This window comes from Phaenicophaeus curvirostris, chromosome 1 (genome assembly GCF_032191515.1).
Source record: "Phaenicophaeus curvirostris isolate KB17595 chromosome 1, BPBGC_Pcur_1.0, whole genome shotgun sequence".
In the NCBI taxonomy this organism is placed as follows: Eukaryota; Metazoa; Chordata; class Aves; order Cuculiformes; family Cuculidae; genus Phaenicophaeus; species Phaenicophaeus curvirostris.
The window spans coordinates 21,289,714-21,313,983 of NC_091392.1; the positions used below are offsets into that span (position 1 = coordinate 21,289,714).

Below are 24,270 nucleotides of genomic sequence, written 5' to 3' on the forward strand. Positions count from 1 at the left end.
CCTTTTGAGAGTCGTTTTCCCTGCTTCTGGACGCTCTGCATATACCACCAAGGAGAAACTCTGGATGAGCTCAAACCCGGTTCCAGTTACTGTAATATTTCTCCCGCCGCTGAAAGGCAGAATTAAAAAAGAAATCAAGTCATTGGCAAACTACCATGGCTATTGACTGCTTTATCCTGGACTGCTACTGCTTCTACTGAAAACAGCTATGTAATGTCTATATGACAATTAGATATCCTACATAAAAGACTTCGACAGAAGAGACCACACCATTTAGAAGCAGCAACGTCAACTTCACCCTAGTTTTAAAACAGGAGAATATAAAAGTACAAATTGCTTTGTCAGTACCCATGGCTGTTCATTGATGCCTATCTTTGTGTGCTTTACTTCTTTAGTGTTTTTATTATAAGCACTCCACCTACCACACACACATAGACAAAGGTAAGAGTGTATTTTCCACACGTCTGTAGGGATCTGGCTTTTTATACCCTTTTCATTTGCAACATTGTTTAGAAAATAATTCTAAACATTGTTTAGAAAATAATGCATTCGCATAAGAAGAAGAAGAATGCATGCAAGTTGCCAGTGGGATTTAAAGTAATCAAAATAAAATGGGATAGCAATCCTCAAAGCAATCCAGTAAAGTAACCTCCAGCTTATGCACAGGAAAAAAAAGAAGTCTTTTAAATTCCCTGCAGTAAATCACTATTGGATCTACTAAAAAAACCCTTCAGGCCCTGAAACCACCCAAACCAAACCCAAAAGCAAATATTAAAAACAAATCCTATTTTACATAAGTGACTACCCAGTATTCGAGGAGGAGGTATCTATTTCTCCATCAGAAGTCACAGTCAATTTTATTTTTAATGTCCTATTTGTGAGGTCATGATCTTACACTTCCTTTTACAGAAAGAAAGTGGAAACATCATACTCTCTCTCTGCCAACTGTACCCTAATGGCAGGAAGACTAGCATACTAGGGAACAGCAGAAACCAGCAAGAGTCACGGTCACAAGTTTATCCCGTTATCAGTCACAGAATGACCCTCAAAACCAGAGGTATGCTATAAACACATTTATACGGATGATATTCTGTTTTGCTACAAGTATGTGTGGCATGCAGTTCTTTGGCTTCACAATCAATACCAGTTTGAGTTTTTTTCCAGAAGAAGCAGCAACCAGAAGGGATGCTGATGAGTACCACCATAGGAGAGAGCATATGTTTTAAAAGCCTTATTGAACCTTGATCTAGATGTCTTGGAAAGATACATTTCTTCCTCATGGGATAGAGATTAAAACCGTAACTTTCCTCTCCTTCCAGCTTACTTATTAAAAGCTGATCAGAAGAACTGTTAGAAATCCTTTACATCACTTTCAGATGACGATCTCTCTTTTAAACTGGATAAGGGTTTGTGAGTAATGCAAAGACCAAATTGTCTGAGATCACGCTGAAATACTTCAAATCTCTTTTTCTGAGACATCTTCACTTAAAAGAAGCTCATTAACTTCTCTGGTTTCAGGATTTACCTTTGAAGTGGGGATTAAAGTTTGGAGGTAAACAGAATACTTTCAAACATCAGCTGCAGTTAAGAAAGGCCACAAACTTTACGTATCTAAATGTGTGCATGGCTAGAGTACAGGAGTTTTTATTTCAGAGAGTTCTATATATAATAGGTTTATTACATATTACACATATTTTAACTGAATTGTAGATGAAATTATGACAAACATTTCATTACCTGCTGAAGCTATTTACTGGCAGGAATTTGGTGACGGTTGGGTTCTCACTATACGAAAATAGCCCTGGTACCCTAATTACTGTGCCCCCATAGTTCATTGTGACTTCAACAGCTTCAACTTTGTTATTAGGTCCTGTAATACAAACGATCTCATCTCCAAATTCAGTGCTAGATTGAAGAAGAAAAGAAGAGGAAACATATTTAGTTACTAACGTTATGGTGATTTGCATTCTTTGCTAGGCATCGAGTAGTTACAAGCAAGGACAATTTTTCTCCAGATCACTTAGAATCCTTAAAAAACATATAGGATATGAAAAGGAACAGTGTATGAACACAAGAATAATTCACTGTCAGCACAGTTCATTTAATGTCATTTTTGGGGGGGAAATGGCAGCAATTAACAAAAGGAAAAAAGTGAGAGGAGCAAGCCAAGGGGCACTAGAAGATTAAGACTTAACATAGAACCACTGAGGAGATGCTGAGTGAAAGCATGGGTGAGTTTGGAGCACCCAGTCCGGCAGAGAAAGCCAGAACTGGAAAATTCTTCGAATATCTGAGTTCTCTCACTTTGGTTGTTTTTCCAGCTGCCTCTTCCAGCTGAAGCCTCTGAGAGTTTCTGTCTGAACGTTACATGCAGAGCCCCATTGCATGGGATGAGTCATGAAGAGACAGACAACGAATCTGTGTAATTTCTAGAGGCCAGAAAATGTTGATTCTTTGTTAGGATACAGCTATGTATTGTTAATCACTCAGGGTACATACACATTGCAAGGCTGGCTACCAACTGAAACTTGGACATCCTTCTTCGAACCAGTGGCCAGATTTGTACCAGTGATGGTAAGTGTGGTTCCACCCGCTTGTGGACCACTTTCAGGTCTTATTCCAGAAGGATGAGGTTCCTGCAAAGAGAAGATGGTCAAAATAATAAAGAAAATTAAAATAAAATTCACACCAGTACTAATTGGTATAACGGCTAATAGGAGTTTAATACTACCTGAAAAAAAAAGGTGGAAAAGGTGGACAATTCTAAAATAAAACAAAATACTTCATTATTCATACTGAAGGAAGAAGTAACAGATGATGTGAATTTACTTATCTTTTTTTCCATACTGTATTTTACAAGGCTTTATATGAATTTAAATTGCAACACATACAGTTAGCTGCCATTATGTTTGTGAGAGCTTTCTGTCAGATTTCCTGTTTTCACACTTTAGGATTTCTTTCTTCCTTATAGATAAGTTTACCTTCACCTTTCCTTACCCTTTCCTACATTCTGCATCAGCTGCAGGAAGGATAGAGTAAGATTTCCAAAACTGGTACTGAACAGAAAGAATATTCAGATTCTCCTTGTCTTTTAAGTGCATTATAATTGTTATCCCTTTCTTGAGCAATGAGCTTACAAAGAAGGAAAATGAGAAAGTGCTAAAATTTTCCTTACACACTTATAATCTTGGAGAGGATTCTGGATTCTTAAAATCAATTGAAGCCAGCAGACATGCTTGAAAGTGTTATGAAATTTATTGGAAATTTACATTTCTCAAATAAGATTCCTCTTTTTGTTCTCAATCACCTCCCTGGGCAGCCTATTCCAGTGCTTGATAACCTTTCAAGTGAAGAAGTTTTCCCTGATGTTCAAACACAACGAACAATTCTTTAAATGAGTCAAGTAAGCAATAAGCTTTTTTCCTGATCTCATGCATACTTGTAAATGACATCTGCTGTCCTCCTCTTCTTCCATAATCTTGCTAAAATGGGTGACTGATAATAAAGTCCAGGCTTGGGGCTGTTCCATATGAAATATACACAAACAAAGCAAGAACAAAGTTTGAAATCTTCCCTTGCTGATGCGGGTTTCCCTGACCATCATCACACTCACTGATCTCCCACTCTGAGAATGAAAAGCCCTACTCAGAAATAGACAGAAACAAGCCCACACCTTACTAGTCATGCAGCAAAACCCTTTCCCCCGTGTCGTTTTGCTCAGGCACAAATTGCCATCTCTGTGTCAGCTAACAGCTACAAAACTGAGGGCCCATGAATGGCAGGGAGGGGGGGACTGATGTGCTGCAGTTGGGTTCAAAGCTCGGTGAACCATCTACAGGTTTTTAACAAGCAGCAGGAATCCATAAAATGCATCCAATTGACCTCGGTTACTTTACAAATTTGTTTTATTAAAGCACAGATATTACAGAAACATGGAGAAATTGGACTTGCTGTGCTTGTTTTATATTTTCATGTCTGAGCAACTTCCCTCCGAAGGAATGCATCATGGTTCAGCACACTTCACAAATCCACAATGACAACTGTAATTTGCTCTCAAGTCATTGAGCTTTAGGAATATGCTTTAACACTAATTGGGTGTCAATAGCTTTTCTTCCCTGAGAGAAATGTGTTTGTAAACCCTTCACTCCCCAAGATGTACGTTGCTGCAGCATACACTGCTCTCACGTGCTAGCTTTGATTTCAGTTTAATTTAATACATCACTCAGGTTACAAGATTTTATGTAAGGAAATGACTCAAAGTAATTTTAAAGCATTTTAAGCAAAAAGGAGCCTTGATTCAATATAACAGAGTTTACTAAAACTTGCTTACTTAGGTCTGTGCATATTCTTCTTTGGATTTAATTGCTTGCTTTCTCATTTAAGCTGAAATAAGTCACACCAGGGTAAATAAAAAGCTTGAGGAGGTCACTTTTAGAAAATCACACTTGAAGTTAAAATTAACACAAGTCTAGACACGTGCTTCACAGAAACACACATCTGTGCTTTTTTTGTAACATGATTTTGAAAAAAATGACATTCAAAACTGTATATAAAATACATAGTCAGTAAATTGCTTATAAAAATGAACCAAATATTTAAAGTGTAATCTTACCACGCGGACAGAAAAGCACACCTGTTATTGACTCCAAATTAAATCTTAATTGCTATGAACTGTTAAGACTGTTGGACCACTGCATCATCTGCAGTAAAAATCCACAGCAATGATTAGCTGCATAACACGCCTGGGATAGCTTTCAGATGAATGTATATCCCAAGAACCACTGTAGAATCAGCATGGACAAATGCATTACACTGAACCTCAGAAAAGCTATTCAAAACTTGCAGCCTTTTCCCTAAATACTACCTCCACCAAAAGTCTAGCCTCGAAGAACACTCTTAGCAAGGAAAGGAGCAAGAAACCACTTAAAGCCAAGCCTTTAAGGGGAGACTTTGGAAGGAAAGGAACAAGAAAGGTTTCTGAAGCATTACACACCCTTATTCTATATAACCTCAGCATAAAAAATGAAAGGAAGCTTGCTAAGAACTTCTGCTAGACAGCTCTACTCCTTTCTTCCCACAAAAAACGTGAAATAATTGCCCTGTTAAAGCTCTGCTGGGTTATCTGATGGGTAATGTTGGCAGGGCATCAGCTGGCTCTGTTGCTAACAACCAGCAAGTATAAATACCACGAACCTAAAGCAGGACCTTTTAGCGGAGACCTATGTTTGCCTCCCTTGGAACAGGGATATGCATATATAGGTAGCCAAATAGCAAAGCTATCACCGAATAACACAGCAGCAATGAGGAAGTGAAACAAGTGACTGTTCTGTTTTCTCCAGAAATTTTCTTAGCAAGAATTTGACTGCTGCAAGTTAAAGCCCAGCTACACCAGAAAGGAGAACATGCTACCCACACCTCACCACATCCATGGCACAGCTGCACTTCAGGCTGAATGGAAAACTGAGGCCAAGAACCACTCTGGGATTGAAGGCAGGTGCAGCCATGGAGGAGGAGGAGGAAGAGTTTAACCCTTATTTTCTTTTTAATTGTTGTTCTTGAAGCAGTTCCTCAAAGGACTGGTTTAAAACAGTTTAATTCAAAGTATTCATATTTAATGTATTTAAAGTAATTTTGCAAATACCAAGAGCTCTCCAGAGGCCAAATAATGTGCATGCCTCATAAAGATCATCTAATAAGGAGAAGCTGAACTGTGCTCTGTGTGCAAAGGAACGCTTCAGTAGCACTGCTAAGACAAAGCATTGTTTAGTAACAGTTTCTTACTGCAAACTTGTCAGGAAAATGATTTTATTAATTTCAACTTGCTATCTTCTGTTTCACATTTTCCCTCTTTCCCTTCCTCTGAAGGTCTTGAGAGAAAAAAAAGAAGTAGTTAAAATAAATTACCATGAATGTAAACAATTTTAATAACCATTTTATTGCTAACCCGATGTGCTATGAGCAAGTTTTAGTGTTCTTTGAAATATTCATGAATGGCTCAAAGAGCAAAGCTACACTGGCCCACGTGGCACTCTTCTTAAGAGTACCAATAAGAAAAAAAAAATTGTTTTATCCAAATGCTCAACTGGAAAGCATTTTTCAAAAATGCACTTAGGTAGATAGGATAAGCAAGAGAATAATATTTTGCTGAATGCCAAGATAATTTGAAAAACTGCCATCAGTGATAGCATAAGCCTTCAACAAGAACTGTTTTACCTAAGGAGAAGGTAGCCCCTTCCCACAGCTGACATGGCACTCACTACTGGGACAGAGAGGTTCAAGACCCTTGGAAGCTGTCAGATCCGGTCTTACCTTACGCAGTCTAGCAAAGCTGCATCTAACCTGCAGCTCTATGTTTTAACACAGTCCTGCATGAGATTCATTGTCCTTGCAGCAGAAAATGAGGGGAAAAGCGTAAATCCTTCACTGCAAACCTTGTTTGAGGGATAGTAAACATGATGCTTTTACCACGAGGCAATTCCCTTTAATTTGGACTCAACCCTGAGTAATACTGAGTGTTCAACCACTACAAACAGCAGTGATAAACCTAGGACCACAAGTGCTGCAATATTAGTTATGCCACCTTTTCAAAATCCTCTCAAGGATTTTTGTCTTTCCTTGTTTCTGCTCTTTTCTCAACTCAGTCTCTGAATCGGAAGAATGTCTGCTGTTATAATAAATACCCTGCTTTCATTGTCAGCCCTCAGCACCATCAGAAGGTGTCCAGGGGAAGGCTTTCTACAACACGGCAGTGCAGTGCACCACTACAACATCACACCACACTGCTTGGTGCAATTACGATGTTAAGCAGAACACTTTACTATGTGTCCTATATGGAATTTGTAGCGGTCTTGTAATAATTCTTCTGGAAAACATTGGCTCACGTGAGGACTTGGCAATACTTCATTTCCCATAGACACAGTAAAATTTAAACAACTCTGCAAACACGGATTTAACCCTTGTTCTACAATCCCATGAAGTGTAGAAAATCATAATTGATATATATTTCAGTATTTTTCTTATTTTGCTAGAAGTAGTGTAATGTTCTTTCAGTTTCAGTGCCCTGTACTTCTTTTGTCACCAGGCAAATCTTCTTCATGTCCTTCAGGCAGTTTAATGTTTGAGCACAAATATTTTCTGCAATAACAGGCTACCTTGTTATGAGGGGTTTTTGATAGTGTAGTTTAAAAAAGCCTGCCCCAATGTCTGTCAGTTGTTCAATGGCTAGTTTCTTGCCAAGTCTGGTAAGCTATCTCCCAGCAGAGGGACTCCCCACTGCCTTATGCCCTCATGATCATGCCCTGTGTTTGCAGGAAGTGGATTTGCAGTTTGGTAAAACATATGCACATCCACAACTACGCTATTTAGAACAAAATAGAACAGAAAAGTTCAGCTGGAAGGGACCTACCAACAATCATCTGGTCCAACTTGTCAACAGGTGTAGCTTGTTCCCTACTACATGGTTTATCCCGAAAAAATAATTTGATCTCAATGAGATTTCTTGCTTGTAGGTCCAAGCAGATTCTAGCTTGTCAGTCATGGAAATATGAGCATTTTATGTATGTTACATATAAACCATTCTTAAATCCTACTTAGGTGTAATAATATTTAGCTAGAGGTCTTAAAGGCCACCTTAATCTCAACTTTTCCATGTTGCACTGGAGTGCTGGGTTGGTACTCCTGAACTCATCAGCAGTTTCCTCAGCACTTTGATAACCATCAGACAGCTTTGCTGGAAGGACAATAACGGCACAAATAGGTTACTTCTTCTGTTTTATGACTGCGGTTGCTGCTTGCCCCACTGATATGGCTTACCTGAATGCAGTGGTTATCTGCTCCAATTTGAAACAGTGAGACAATGGCAATTTCTAAGTCCCTGTAAATTGCTTTTGGTATGTAACGTTCAAATAATGCTAGTTTGTTTGGTAACAAATTCATTTATTTTCTTTCTAACATCACTGAACTCCCTTACGTGCCATTTGCATTGCTGTATGCCACTGCCTTACCTTTGCATCAGGGACTAATCTGACCTTTGTAAACTATATTTTTTGGGTTTGCCTCACAGTAATATCACAGTCTTGCAACAGTCTGTCCTCTGAGGCGCTCTGCGCTTCATCTGCACAGAGGTACTGGAAAAAAAAGAAAGATACCAGCCAAACAACTTCCACTGGCCCAGGTATATATATGACTTCACACTCAGGCCATTTTCCAATGTCCTGTTTTCTTCATCACAGACAGAATTTTTTCCTTTGCTTACTCTGATCATATCCTTAGCTTCCTACTTACAAATCTGTTCATAGACATGCTGATATATTTTTCATTGCAGTTTCATGCTTTCTGCGTGCTAGAGGGTAAATTATCTCCACGTCTGTTCCACTTATAATCACATTTAGATGTGAACCTACTTATTAGCAGTGTACATGACTGCTGCTCTTACACAGCTACTGCAGACCCTCTGAGCAGTTGCATTTCAGCTCTTACATTTTTCATCCTGCTTATTAATCTAGAATGAACTTTTTTAATCTTTAATATTTTATGACTTGCAGTTAGTCTTTTCTGCACAGTTAAGAAAGTAATCTCTTATTTCATCAAGTTTCTTATTACAATTTTAGTTAAAGATACCTCTTAAAGGCTGAAAATGCTTTCAGAGAGCTCCCAGCATTTTAGATCTCTGCGGTCTGCTGGTGTCAAATGAAAGCACAGCTTTTACCGGGCTAACAGTGGGGTTACTGCTATTCTCCTTTTCATTTTTTTTATCCAGCTTCCTTGTGAATTTCCCATTAAATATATGCAGGTGAAAAAGAGAGCCATTTCCCCAGCTTCTTTTCCACTCACCCGACTTGCATTTGGGATCTGATCTGTCAGGCTGATTCACGTCCTTTTTCACTCAGCCTGTTTGCTTTGCAGCTTTATGCTGTCATGTCCAGCCAACTCTCTTCTGGTCTCTTGCACAGTATTGAAGAACAAGAGGAGTGCACTCTTATGGAACATCCCCTAGGTTCTGCATGTCTTCTTTTTTAATTTCTCTAGTTTTCCACTCATCTGTCACCAATCAAGCACATTCTCAACTTTTTATATTCATGGGTATGAGTCTGTAAGTGTCTACTACAATATTCATTTGAGGTAGACAGTTTCTAGCCCAAGAACTACACTACTGAGATAAAAGTGGCTGCACTTTATCCTTCACCAATACAGAAAATCAAAGAGAGAAACAATCACCCACCAAGGAGGCTACTGGTGGATCACAGGAGGGTCCAGAAATTCAGGAACAGTTGGGAGGCAATAGAGGAGGGGAACCTAACAGAGATGCAAAGAAACCTTGGCATGAAGCCTGTGCTTCAGGGGGGAATGCTAGAGAAAATACAGCTGTGCCAGACCACAAGCAGAGAGACAACTGAGGAGGAAAAAAGAGGATAGTGGCAGAGTATATCTTCGTGATGCCATGAGAGGTGCCAGCTGCAGCACAAGGGGAAGCCAGCAACAGATGGATGTGTTCAAATGGACACGATGGGCAGCAAATGGCAAAGCCACTTAAGCTCCTTTCTGCCAGCTCCTGTAGGCAGTGACCTCTGGTTGGGGGTTTCCCTTTGATGTAAATCTACATCTTCAGAAGCAGGAAAGGGCTCTTGTGCTTCCATACAAGCATAGTACATGGATACTGTGTCAAGAATGTGATGACGGTGCACACACATGTGAATAAGATTTTTACAAATGTACAGAGAACATTATTGCTCTGCATTTATCTCTTCCATCCTTTCTTCTGCAAGTAACCTTTCACTTTCCTCATCCTGGTCCCAGCTGTGATAACTTCTGGCTCTTGAAGCATGTCTGCAAAACAGCTGATTTGTTACACAAGTTATCTGCCCTGCACTGAAAGCCAAATTATTGTGCTAGCCATTGCATATAATGCATATAAAAATTAAAGGCATTAAAGTCATAGCTCATGGAGTACTGCAGACACCAGTCACCTTCTTAGAGGTCAAAATGTCATTTCATTGACTACAAAGGTAACCGTAGGAGCTCAATCAAGCTTCTGATTGGAGCACAGAAGTCATTATGAACTAATGTTTTTCCCTCTACCTCCCTCCTTTCTCAGACTCAAAGGAGCCTGCTTCTTGTTTCTTCAGACAAACCACCCACTCACAGGATATTCCACCCTAGAATTCCAATTGTGCACTCCTGGCAGCCTCGTGTTTGCTGCCGTAGCCGACCTGACCCACCAGCTCACCTCGTCACAAGATCTACAACACAGCCCAGGCTTCAGCAGAGAAGTGAGCTGAGTCCTGCTTTTCTAGGGCTGCTTTGTCCAAACCTTAAACTATGTGATCTGATCAAATGCTTCCAGTCCCTCCAGGTGCCCACACAGAGCATTTGCCTGGCAACGCACGTTGTCTGCAGTTTGCTGTGGAGGGGATACTTATGCAAAGGTTCAACATTTTAACCAATTAATCTTTTGGACCACAGGTAGCATCTTTTTATCACGAGACAGACACCACAGGTTTTTCTGAAAAGACCTCAGAGCCTTGCTGACAGGTTTGATGGAGAAATAGAAGCATGCATGACTGGAAAGTCTGCATTATCATACAGCCAGAGTTCACTGGCAGCTTTAAAGCAGAACCATGAGCACTGGATGGTGGGAAATGTATTTAAGTGCATAGCTCAGATGATAGAGAATTAAGTCTAATAATATCCACATGAGAAAGGGCCAACTTCACTGAAGCTCTCAGTTATCCAGGAGTTCTTCTGGCCTTTACACAGGCTGATACACAAACAGAGAGTTCTCCAGGACTCAAGAATAAAATAGCCACAAACCTCACTCTGGAAACAATTCAGACTGCTGCGGATGTGTGGCTTATCAGCATCAATCATAACGGCAACAAGCATGTAACACCCTGCCAAAAAAACCCCACCCAAACCTCCCAGCTACAGTGTGAAATGCATGTGTTGAAGTAGGGAGCCATGGAGAAAAATCACAAAGTGAGGTAAAACCCTCCACAAAAGCCTGTGATACTGCAGTGGTGACAACTCCCAGAGCCATTGCTTCATGCATCAAGAAGGAAACCAGAAGATGGCTGAAGGTAAGAGTAAACTGTCAAATTTGGTATAGATTGTGGTGAAAGAGTGCACCCTGTTAAATGTAACTGTGCTGTTCAGATTCACATTCAAATTTCCAGTATGGTTAACAGTTGTGTTCATGCCTGTTTTCAGATCAGACCTTAATTTATCCTCTTTTCTTCCTCTTTTTGTTTGTTCACGTCACCTTGTTTAGGTAAAGCGACTTCCCCTTCTACTACAGTCATTATTTCCAAGTAAGTCCCTAAACTACCTTCAGCGCCTCAGAAATGCATTACAATTATGAAAGGTTCTGTCTCTAATTTCACCATCTTACATTTATTTGAGCTTTCTGAAATCATACAGCCTTTTCAATCTGCATAGCCTAAAACTCACAGAACTGTTCTTGCAAACAGATGCTGGAGGTCCCAGAACAGGCTGTAAACTCTTGTTCTGGTGGCTTGAGTATACAGACGATGTATTCTGAGGAAGGAAACATGCTCATACATCATCAGCAAATCTAGGGCAAATACCAAGGAAAAACTTAACTCATTTCTTTGATACTGCTTTTCACTACTACAGTAACAATCAACTTAGATAATGTTAAAAACAAAGGAAAATGCAGGACTGGCTTTTAGCTGTGCCACTGCTCCATCCAAGACAAGCCAAGCTGTCAATGTTCCAGATGTAACAGATAACTGGATATTAAAATTTAGCATCTCTTCATTTCTATTTCACTAAACAGGAGACTAGTTATTGCATGATTCTGCTTACAATGAAACAACAGACATTTTAATGGAGGAGGACTCAGTTACCAGAACTTGATTTCACTAGAATGGCTGGACTTGATCAACACTTGGGTTGGACACAGAAATTGTGATGGGTAAGGAGCAACAGAGCTTTCTTCCTTATTACACAGGGAATACAGATGAGGTGTTTACTACGCAGTTCAGACTCTTATGGACCAGGGCATTTTAGTTCAGAAACAGTTTTAAACTGAAACCACGGCTTCCCTTTCAACAGGATTTTTCACCTATTTAATAGAGGTCTTGCTCTTTCCTCAGCTTAGAAATGCACAAACATATAAATGGGGGAGATTCGTGCAGAAGCATGAATATAATTTGTGCTGACAATCGATCCTCATCAATCCAGCTTTAAAAATGCATCTCATCATTCAGGCTGGGTATCAGCAACAGCTGAATGTAGTAGTACTTATCGCAGAATCTTAGAATGGTTTGGGTTGGAAGGGACCTTTAAAGATCATCTACTTCACTTTTCCTTTCGTGGGCAGGGACCATCTTTCACTAGTCCAGGTTGCTCAAAGCCCCATCCAACCTGACCTTGAGTATTTCCAATGATGAGGCATCCACAGTTTCTCTGGGCAACCTGTTCCACTGCCTCACTCGATCATCATAAAGAATGCCTCCTTTCTACTCATTCTACTTGAAAACCAGCTATGCACTTTTAGTGGTAGACGCTAGTCACAGGTATAAGGCTGAAAATATAGGGATTGTGGACGCAACTTTAGTGTACAGAGACACATGACATTAAGCAGCTGTGTCCCTGAGCACTGTTTGTGCACCTTTGCCTTGCACCCCCACGTATCACATTTAGAATGGTCACTACTAAAGCTGAAGCTATTGTGCTTTGGGTGATCAGAGCACACAGAAAAAACAGCGATAATTATCAGCAGGAGGGTAGCCAGACAATGTGCCAAAGAAAGGGGAAAATACAGGTCAGAAAATGTATTTTAGGAAGGCTCTTGGAAAGAAGATATTTCCTTTCCTTTGTACATACTGAATAGAAGAGGTTTTAAACCAACCACAGATTTCACACATCTGCTGAAAGAAGTCATCCAAGAACTGCCTGAAAACAGCAGTGTAACAAGGCTGTAGCTTTTAAGAAAACATTAACTGATGAGATTGTCTGCTCTGATGGTCTGTTCTCATGCCAAAACCGCTTGTGTCACACCTGTTAGATGTGTCCATGAATGCAATGACCCTGTATCAACTTTAATCCTACTGCAGTCCACAGTTGGCTTCATTTTCTTCTGGGACAAAGAGAAATGAAACCAGAAACCAATTTCACCAGTTTTAAGGCATGAACTGTATTATTTGCCATTGTTTTGAATTTTGTAAATAGAGCCCCCATGGAAAGATTTTTGCAATAAATAAAAATGCTCTTTATCAGCAGTTAGCTTAGGTATCTGGTATCAGTAACCTCAATGCAGGCAGATATTGGCACTGAGAATCCCTGTACTTGCAACAAAAACCTCCATCTGGATGATGCCGATGCACCGTGGCTTCCCCTGGTGTCTCACTGATGGGCAATAAAGAATCTTTCCCCTAAGTAGCCCAAAGTGGTGCCAGCTTATCTCACCTCCCAGATGTGCTGAGTGGGGAATCACACCAGCACAAGTTCACAGACAGGCTTTGAAGCCTCCATGGGGGCTTCAGATTACATTTCAACTTCTTCACGTGGTTTTCATGCAAACCAAGGGAGCATCTTTACATACAGGAGAAGCACAGGAGAACTGATGTAAAACATTGCCAACAAAATAAACTCATGTCAAAATCTCATATTGTGCATGGTTTACTGTCATAGTTTTTGTCCTAGAGACCACAAACATATAAATATGGGAGATTATAGTCGTCTTCTCTGGTTAGAATAAATGAGATTGATGACAGAAGATGTAATTATAACCTACATTTCCACAAAGGAATAGAGTACTTTTTCAAGCAAAAAGTGTGCTTTTGCAGAGATCCCACCAAGGAGAAGAGGTATTTGCTTGGATATTATAGAAAAATTGCTTCTAGCCAGCTTTGTGAAAATAAGACTATCCTTTTCTGAGTTGAATGCCATACTTGACATATTCTACCTCTTATTGCCAACTCCTTTCCTTCTCACAAGATATCAAGAACTAACGAGACAGTAGTTTAAATAAGGGAGAAGATAAAAGCCTAGTCACCCTTTATGTTTTATAGATTTATAGTCTATAGACATTATTTTAAACATCACTATGAGGACAGAGATTATTTAAAACCCTTAGCTAACATAGGCTCTTGTAAATTTTGAAGACTTCATAGACAGAGACATTACTTGCTGTTAAATACACAGGCTAAACCAGCTACAATCTGGAGCCACATTTGGGTAAAGCAACTGAGACACAAGCAAAATTCTCCTTCATAGCAACACTGAAAACAAAGCACACGTGTAATATGAACACACATCACATGAACGCTGTGGCTCTGCATGCCATATTTTTATATGAAATAAATAATTTAAAAAATTATGTACTTTCATTACTTATTCTTCAGCTGCTCTGCATCCATTCCTGTAATTAAGAATGTTGGCTAGACTAACCACAGTGATTAAAATAAGGTACTGAATGTCTAAAGAATACTTAGTTGTTTGCGGTGCTTGTTTTTTTAATGCAATAGTGACACTTAAGAGATATTGTGTCACTATTGAATAAGTTGATTAGTTTTCTACTACAACTCTTAAACATGAATTGCAAACAATATCATTCTATTTTGAGACTCTATCTAGCAAACAGAATAGATTTTTGGTACGTTTTGTATAACTAAATACTCAAGTTAAGTGTTTTTTAACATACTTGAATGATAGTGCTATCAATGAAACAAAGTTGGCAAGACAAACACAAGTGACTGCTTAACAGGTAGACTTCCAACTTAAGTCATGCAAAAGGAATAAAACAGGTTACTGAAAAAATTGCACTTACCTGGTATGTAAAATGCACCTCAGGTGGTGATTTGCCTAATTTTCCGTTGATGCTAACTTCAATTTGACCTTGCATTGGTTCATTCATTGGTCCAACCTGACATACAATCCTAGCAAGAAAGAATGTAAGTTTAAGTGTTAGAAGTTAAAGCTGCAATGCCAATGCAATGTATGTGAGTTATCACATACACTGCCAGCAAAAGCACTGACTTTGCTTTATCCTACACAATGCACTTGAGCTCTGCCTCAGATTGCCAGCAAAACCACCCAAGAATATTTTAATCTTATATATATAAAGGAAGATAAAACTGAAACTTGAGCACTGTACACAGCAGATACTTTAGCAGTCTGGTAGTAGAGATGCCTTCCAGTTAGAGAACCTCTCCAACCCTACACAAGGTTTTCACTGGACCTGGTGAAGTTTATAAAAGGACATCACCTTTCTATGCCCCCTTATGTAAGAATCAGACTACTGGCTATTTTATAACTTAGTGTATTTTAGTTCTAATACATGTTTTGCTCATCCAGCTACCTTTCAGCTTTAAACTGCTGTATTTTTGCATCTACGATCAATCCCTTTAGAATTACTGTTCCCTGAAAGTAAATCCTCAAATAATGCACACAAAATCAGAGGTCAAGGAGTATTGTCTGAGGAAATACTGCCTTAACTAACACTGCTGACTGATGCATGTTTAAATTTTTATTTCAAACAGGTGATCCACAGAATACAAGCATGAAAATGCATTAAGGATTTGACACACTTGAAAACCAGGACAAACGCTTAATGGAGAGCTGATAATACAGTTAGGTAAGGACATATACAATGTTTGCAGCCTACCCAGGCAGACAGTTTAATATAGGACACGCCCTGAAGATCACTGCTCATTTCTTTCTCCATTCCCCTCCAGGATTACTGCAGTTCCTCCTTAAATGGTGCATGACTGCTTAAAAAAAACCAAACTAACTCAAATAGAAAAAAAAACCCCAACAACCCCAAATTACTGGGTATAATGTACTTAAATCGGGGCTTATAATAAAAGGATTGCTAAGTCCCTCTGTAGATTACTCCAGACTTTTCTGCCTGGGTACTGGCAAATGGACAAAATTCTCTAAATTCTTGCATGTCCTGGCATGTGCACGGCTGCCTGAATCTGTTCCTCATCATTTCACTACTGTATTCTTGGAAGTTGTATCTTCTTGTCAGGCAGAAACAGGAAGCAGTGCCTTTGGAGGAATTTTTACCATATGTCAAGCTAGGGAAAGCAGTCAGGGGCTGGGGCTGGTGGTGTGTGTGTGGGGAATGCTGTAATGTGGTTAGAGGGGATTTTAATTGAGAAAAATTCCCTCCCCTCCTGAGCACTGGCATTGCTTCCCTTCCCCCATGTTGCAAATGGAAAGCTACTAAGAATGAGAACGTGACTTCTTGAAGGCCAACAATTAAATCACCACAGGGCCAGAAGGCATCCTTAAGTGCCTTAAATCTCACTGCCTTCCTGCCCATGGGAGCAATTGTCTCCTAAAAATGACTAGCTTTTTACTGCAGCAGGATAAGGGAGCAAGACTAGGCACTTCTAGAATTTATTTATTTAAATAATAAAACAAAATAGTGGACGAAGATAAAGACAGAAAATTATAGGTAACTATTTGATATTTTGAATAACTTCTTTACAAGGCTTTCCTAATGAAGAACTTCCTTCAAACCCTCCTAATTTGTTGATAAATGACATTATGCAAGTTGCATTTGTTCTCACCCATTACCACACTGGCAGAGCTTAGGAAACCAGTAATGTTGCTATGATACGAGGAACCAGTCATCTCAGTTCTGGCTCCTTTCCATGAATTTAAAAATATAAAAAAGCTTTAGAAAAAGCCAAGAGGCTGCAGAAATTCTTGTAAGGCTATGCTGCAATTCAGCGCAGCTTTGCAAACACTGAAAATAGAGAATGGGAAAAGATGACTGTAAAAGAGTTGGGACTTTTGTGGATTGTGATGCACATTTAAACATAGGAGTGATGGCAATGGATTTAGGAAGCAGGAAGAGATATACAGCTACATACACATTTTTAAGTCCTCGATGCCTAGGAAGCTTCAAAATGCCTAATCCGCAAACTGATTAAAGCTAAACAATTTTCAAAAGCTAAAAGAATCACTCAGGTATCTTCAAAACCCCTTTCCAAAGGCCACAGAAATAGCAAAAAGTTACTGTATTACTCCTTAATAACTGAAGGGAAAGAAAGTCAAAGTTTTAATTGCAGCTTTAAATACTAAAAATGAATGAAAGAAAAATCACTCTTAGTCGTTCTACCAAAACTTCTTGCTATGCTTTTTATCATGTAATATCAAGAGTTATTTCCCTCCTGAAATTAAATATTTGATATAATCTGTAGTAAACCCCATATAGCTAGAAGAATTCAGGTGTTTTGTTTTAATTTTTGGCACTGCTTAAGAGTGTGACATGTAATCTGCAAAACATCTATCAACCTGCTTAGGCAAATCATCATCCATGGACTTGTTAGCTCTGCAATGAAACTTAGACATCTAAAGCTAAACCAAAACTCCAGGCTCCCTCCCTGCCCACAGGAAAGAAACTTTGTGGCTGGACTGAAAGAAAAAGATCTAAACTTCCCCTTGCTTTGCCTACTTTCCCATAAACCTTGTATGCATGTCTGCACTGCGGTCCAGATTTAGCAAAGATTTTAATGACTAGATGCACACCTATGATGCCTTTAATTTAAAAACAAATAAATAGTCTTGATAATCTGCTATAATAGTTTAGGAAAGATTTTCAAACAAATAAGGAAAAAACATTTAATTAATTAGAAACAGGATGGTACTACCTTATTGTAATTTTCTTGCTGTAATTTAAAACACTCAGACATGCTACTATGACATACTGCAGATATATTACACTAGTTACTTCTTCCATCGATAATCTTTTATAACCACAGAAAGATCATCATCTCCTGAAAATGCACAGAAGTTCATTTTTTCTTCTAAAATCTTATGAAAAATATCCAGCAATTACCTTGTGGAAACAGAGTAGAATTCCTCTTTGAAAATACATTCCTTGTCTGCCACTGTTATATTTTTCACATCTTCTGCTTTTATTCCCAAATTAGATCCCATTATGGTCAAAAGAATTCCACCATTTAGGGGTCCGGTTTTTGGCTCAATCTGTGTTTGCATGAGGGAAAGTAAAAAAAGAAAAAAGCAAAATTAAATACTGCAATACTGCAGGGACCATGTTGCTCTGTCCTACTATTTAAAGCTAATTTGACTTACCTATGCTTGAAATGCAAAAGATCATAGAATCACAGAATCATAGAATAACCAGGTTGGAAGAGACCCACTGGATCATCAAGTCCAACCATTCAAGATGTTTCTTGTAGGACCCCTACACAAATACACTACGTAACTAGTTAATGTTAATTAATCATTTGGTAGCTTAGAACCCGTATCCATCAGCTGCAGATTGTGTCTCCTGTGGCAGACTGTTATGTACAAAAACCTTGCCTTGTGTTTACATTGTTTTAAGTTTGCTCCATGCACTAAAGCATTGTGATTTTTGAAGAGCAACTAGATCGGGCTCCTCCCACATCATTCCATGGAGCTTTTCCAGCATCTTTTTGCCACGATTTTCCTCCTCTAGGTTCACACGAGAACAGTGCACCTTCCCAACACACGCTCTTTTAAACATCTCCAGGGATGGTGACTCAACCACATCCTTGGGCAGCCTGTTTCAGTGCTTCATAACCCTTTGCATGAAGAAGTTTTTCCTAATGTCCAATCTGAACCTCCTCTAGTGCAGCTTGAGGCCATTCCCTCTCATCCTATCTCCTATCACTTGGGCAAAGAGACCAGCACCCACTCCTCTACGACCTCCTTTCACATAGTTGTAGACAGTGATAAGGTCTCCCCTCAGCCTCCTCTTCTCCAGGCTCAACAACCTCAGTTCCCTCAGCTGCGCCTTGTAGGACTTGTTCTCCAGTCCCTTCACCAGCTTCATTGCTCTTCACTGGACATGGTCCAGGACCTCAATGTCTTTCTTGTAGGGAGGGGCCCAAAACTAGACACAGTATTTGAGGTGCGGCCTTGCCAGTGCTGAGTACAGGGGCAGAATTGCTTCCCCAGACCTGCTGGTCACGCTGTTTCTGATACAGGCTCAGATGCTATTGGCCTTCTTGGCCACCTGGGCACACTGCTGGCTCATGTTCAGTCGACTGTCAACCAACACCCCTAAGTCCTTCTCTGCCAGGCAGCTTTCCAGACACTCTTCCCCAAGCCTGGAGCACTGCATGGGGTTGCTGTGTCCCAAGTGCAGGACTCTACCCCTTGGCCTTGTTAAACCTCATCCCATTAGCCTCAGCCCATCGTTCCAGCCTTCTATTGAGTGAAACATCCCTATTGTGATTCCCAACCTCTGTCATGCAGTTATAGCATTTTATGATAGCTTAGGATATGTTTGCATCAGTGTGTCTGAGTTTCAAAGAATTGATACCATTGTCACAGCAGTTTAGATTTGCTCAGAGGAAGTATACATTTTTCTCAACATTTATGCCCAGAAAAGCAACTTTTAGCTTGCTGCTGGAAAGGACAAGGACTTATCACGTCTTGCTTTGGCTATTGGTCCACCAATCGGGACAACACTCTTCCTTTGCCCTGAGTGAATGCTCCAACTGCAGAGCAAATAAGGGGTGCACATTTTGCCCCTCTGAATTCTTACATTCTAATTCTACAGCCTTGGGTTTGATTTCAGTGTGGATCACCGACACCTGGAAAACACATTGAGATGCAGAAATAACCTGGTCTCTTGTTAAATACTATTTAAAAAATCTAGTTTGCCCATTAATGAGCCTTCTAAGTGCTTTTAGTTCCAGCTGCAGTGAACCTCTCTTATAGATTTATTTCAGGTAGAAAGGGCTTCAGGAGAGAAAAAAAATCCATGCTAATTCCCAAGAATCAAGTGCCACATTTAAGCATACAGTGCTAGCCCAGCTTCTGGCACAGTGAAGACAAGGCTTGAAAAACAAGAAGCCTCAAAGACTCCATTCAGTCTCTTTATTTTGAGTGTTTACAAATCTCTCACACACATCACTACCGGCATTATTTCCTTGCAGCTATTTCATAGGCTTACTTAACACTCTAGGAAAAAAACTGCCTTTCAGTATGAGCTTGCTTGAATGCTTTCTTCTGAAAAATAATACACTGATAGGGAGAGAAAAAAGCAGTCTTACGTGAGTGATTTCTGGATGAGGACACGTGTCAGTGGGAGGAGCATGACAGAGTTTTTCATAAATGCACTTGCTGGGCTTGCCATCTTCTTCACACCAGACACATTTATAGTCGGGATGGGCCGCAAGGCATAAGCTGCAGTCGCTTCGTCCATAAGAGCAGTTGTACAGTGTCACTGAAATACGAATGGTAAATGCACTTAGTTATCTCCCTCTATTTCAGGGAAACGCAGTGTGTTATAGAAGGGAAAACTTATCCTATGTAGAAAACCTGCCTGCTGCTCAGTGAGTTGCATGAAGCATACACACAGCCTGTACTTAACTCCTGAACAAAGCCGAAAAAAACCTGTATTTTTCCCCGTATACAAAAACCTCAAATCTATCCATGTGCAGAGTATGAATAAACTGTCAAGTAGAATTCAAATGCATTTTTGTCAATCCAGGCACTGTAAAAACATTTAAGTAAGAAGTTCTTTCTTTGACTCTCCTCAACGAACCTACCTACAGAACTGTCCAGAGTCTAGTTCAAACAAAAAGCATCCCTCCTGGTGTATCAAGACTCAGACATGGAAGGGTATAAACTCTGCATGGGTGCTGTTAGAGACAGACATCAGCTGGCATGGGACCTCTGCCAGCTGTGTATTTAAAGGAAGAGAGCTGCCCATGTTGGCTGTTTACCAGCCATTTGGGCCTTTCCAAAATAATCACTAAAGCCTGAATAGAAACTTAACACTTGATGAAGTATTATCCTTTGTTCAAGTTAATACCTCTTAATTTCTCCCTTCTTTTCTATTTTCTTGCTTCTGTTTTCCCTTTTGTTTTAAACTGCCATCATGATGTATACCTTATTCCTTCTGTAGTGGGGTTTAACTATAGTTTTTCTGAGCCAAGCAATTGGGTCTGACAGTCATGCCTTTCTTACTGATGAATCATACCTCAGTTGTCCCAGACACGAAGCTTCTTTTAGCCCTCATCAATCTCTAGCATGATGCACAGTCAGTGAACAAAATTAATTTTCCCAAATACATGCCAAGTCTTGAGACATACCTGGGTGGTTCAGCACCATACATAAACCCTGGGCTTGCAAGAAAATGTTTGGAGATGCACTTGAGAGCTAGCCCAGAAGAAACAGACTGAAAAGATGTCACATTTTTCTCTAGGAAAAGGATGCAAGTTGCACAGATCACCAAACGTGAGTCCTGTGCTTCCCTGGGAAGATAAGCTGACTATAGAAAAGAAGGAAACTTCTTGCTCCCTCCTTTTTTCCCTCCTTCCCTTCATCCCTCCTTTGCTCTGTAATTTGGTTAATCTTTTTTTCTGGCGACACAGCCTCACCCTCTGCCACCGAGCCTCTGGCACTTGTTGAGTCTTCTTGTAAATCAACTTAACTTACCAGAGCAGCAGAAAACTATTCAGGTTTCCTCCTGTGCTCCTTCAAGAGTTAAATGTGCTCACAGATGGGAGTGGGGAGTACAAGACAGACACTCAAAATGTCCCTTTTCCCGTAGTGATGAGCTGTTTTACATGCTCATTAAGTCTCAAGAAATGGCATCCTTCATAGCACTAAGTTTTTTCAAGGGAGTTTCATACTTAAAGATGCAGGAAGCAAACTGAAGTAAACAGAGGTGATCAGATGTGAGCAAGAGAGACTAGGATAAATCGCTTTCAGATTGTGCAGGGTAAAGGCCATCACAAAATGTCTATTTACAGAAAGCTTTTATTCTCAGATGAGCAGGACTCTAGATTCTAAAGTCCTGCACCCCTGCCCCCACCTTGATATCTTCCTAAGCAATAGCAGCAGCAGTAGCTTTTTAAATCAAATTTTAAGAGGCTGCCATGTCAGATTTCTTCTGAAATGAAAAAGTTAAATGAGAATTCTGGTTTTCCATTATTTTTCAGCAGTGCTCTTATGCCCCCGCTAGGCATGAACAATATTAGATGCCCAAAAATTTGCTACAGTTTCTCTGCTACTTGCATGAGAGAGCATTAACCTTGTGAGGATAATTTCTTCTCTAAATGCAGCATATTTAAATCAGTTTCACGGCTAGTCTTTAATAGAATAACATGTTGCATTTTTTTCCCTTACACTGAAGGGTTAATGCAATGATGAAGCCTGGTTTTAACCTTTCTTACACCTATACAGCATATCCACTTAATTTCATGTAGCTTTACCAACTCCAACTCAGTGGAGACATCACTAGAAATGTATCCAAAGCCAGAGACTTTGGCATTTGTAACAACGAATCAATGACAAAGAATAACCATTTGATTCAACCTCTATTTTGCGGTGGCACAAAGCAGGGGTAGCGCCATTTGCTTCATATACTGAGCAACAAACATAACCCAAGCAGTTTTTTCAACAGTTTCTGTCTTAACTTCTCACTCTGTATATTGGATGTGAACATAGTGCTGGGGAAAGCAGCAGACTGACAGCCCTGGTATGTTGCTGTTTGCTTTTATAAGCAGAAGAGGTGGTGCAGGCAGCGGCAAGGAAAAGTTTCCTTACGTCTATGCTGTGAATTGCTTTTGCAGGAAGCAGATTGCTTTCTTAATCCTGCACTCTGAAAGGTTGCTACTGCACAGGGACTTGAGCAGTACAAAAAATCTGTTAAAAAATCTTCCCCTTGCCTTCCTAAATCCTGTGTTACCTGCTCACACCAGCACACGGCCACCTGGTATGGCACAGGAATACACTTACTGAATTACTTTGTTGTCCTTCATTTGCTGGACAGGGATTTTCACCCCATCCCTCAGTAAACAATGCCAGCACTGCAACGCCTTGACGTCCCTCACATCCCATTGCATAAATGCAATGGAGAAAGCCACAGCCTGAAAGCATTAAACACTCCCCCTCTTCACTGATCAGCTCATTAAATGTACCAGCAGCAAGCCGCTCATTAGACTCAGACTCTTATCCATCACCTTGAGATACCAGCTGCGAAATCATTGATAAAAAGGACAAAGGATAAAAGGGATATATTGGATTTCATACTGTTCAGAACCTCTGATGGCTTGAGATGTAAAAACACTATCATAATTTAGTATTCACTAAGTGTTATCCAAAGAAAGGGTTCTGTCACTGGCAGGTTCAAAGTTGCTTCTCAGCAGCAGCCATATACCCGACGTCAGTTCTTTTCAAGACGCATAAAAAACATCATGCTCCGGATTTCACATGGCAAGGAAATTCAAAAGCAGGAGAGAATTTGGATTAAAAAAAAAAATCCCTCTTATAATAAAAAGAGATATCTGTTGATAATTTTTAAATTCCTCTCTTGTAAGGTTTCTATATCTCAATTTGAATGATAACATTTCTTTAATAATTTAGTTACTTCTTTTTCCAGTATTTTTCCTAGCCTGAGAAAAAAGTTGTTGGGAATATTTGGTCAAAATTCTGTAAACACCACAGCCTTTGGAATGGAAATTAAGACAGTGTGAGATTGTATTATGACCTCTCTGCAACATTCATGCGAGGTCCCCTTTTAAGTGCTTTCAACATTGCACATAGAGCCACAGGGAAAATCTTTTAAAAACATACTTCTATGCTGCCAATGACAAAGGGAATAAATTTAAATATCATACAGATGGAAAAAGAGGGTCTGAAGATTTAATCTGCAGGGGAAATTACCTGGGGGCAGTATTAGTTTTTCTGACATTGACTCATCTAGTATGTAACAAATGTGTTGCCTTGCAGTTTTTGCAAGACTGCTTTAAACCAAAGTTTTAATCCAAAGTGACTGCAAGGTATGTCCCAGCTCCTAGATACTGCTCCACTGATTTTGATGGAGCTTTGTTTTATACTTATAAATGAATTTGTATCAGAGACCAAGTCTTTGTTCTAAAAACACTTAGTAAAACATACTTTTTGTTGCCATAGAAATAAATGAATGAAATAATGAGATGAAAGCACATGGAATGTTTCTGTGTATTGCTGATTGCCAGCAGACATAAAGGCTGTAGAACCTGCCTGAGCTGTGACACAACTGAAAGTTGAGATTTCAAGTGAAGTCCATAGAAATGGCAGCAAGAAGGATTACCTTTCTGCTATGAGAGGGGGAAAAGCTCATTGGGGGAGGGAAATGACCATTGAAAAAACCAAAACACAACTACCAAAACTACTTGACTATGTTTGAATTGTGAAGCTTTGCTATCAGGATTGCCCTTTAGAGCACAGCAAACCTGAAAATAATGGTAGCATATTTAAAACATCCTTTAATATATATAACACTGATGTTTAATTAATGAGTTTAGT

General features: G+C 39.7%; 1 protein-coding gene across 2 annotated transcripts in view; it reads right to left on the reverse strand.

Moving 5' to 3' along the window:
• PLXNB2 (plexin B2) overlaps positions 1 to 24,270 on the reverse strand; it is a 259,609-nt gene that overhangs the window by 30,332 nt on the left and 205,007 nt on the right. For both annotated transcript variants that reach the window (XM_069850324.1, XM_069850314.1), the window contains 6 exons: positions 20,025 to 20,197; positions 17,816 to 17,964; positions 14,792 to 14,900; positions 2,500 to 2,636; positions 1,738 to 1,905; positions 1 to 109 (listed from right to left, as the gene is read on the reverse strand). In XM_069850324.1, the coding sequence (XP_069706425.1) occupies positions 1 to 109; positions 1,738 to 1,905; positions 2,500 to 2,636; positions 14,792 to 14,900; positions 17,816 to 17,964; positions 20,025 to 20,197 (845 nt within the window). The remainder of the gene's footprint in view (positions 110 to 1,737; positions 1,906 to 2,499; positions 2,637 to 14,791; positions 14,901 to 17,815; positions 17,965 to 20,024; positions 20,198 to 24,270) is intronic.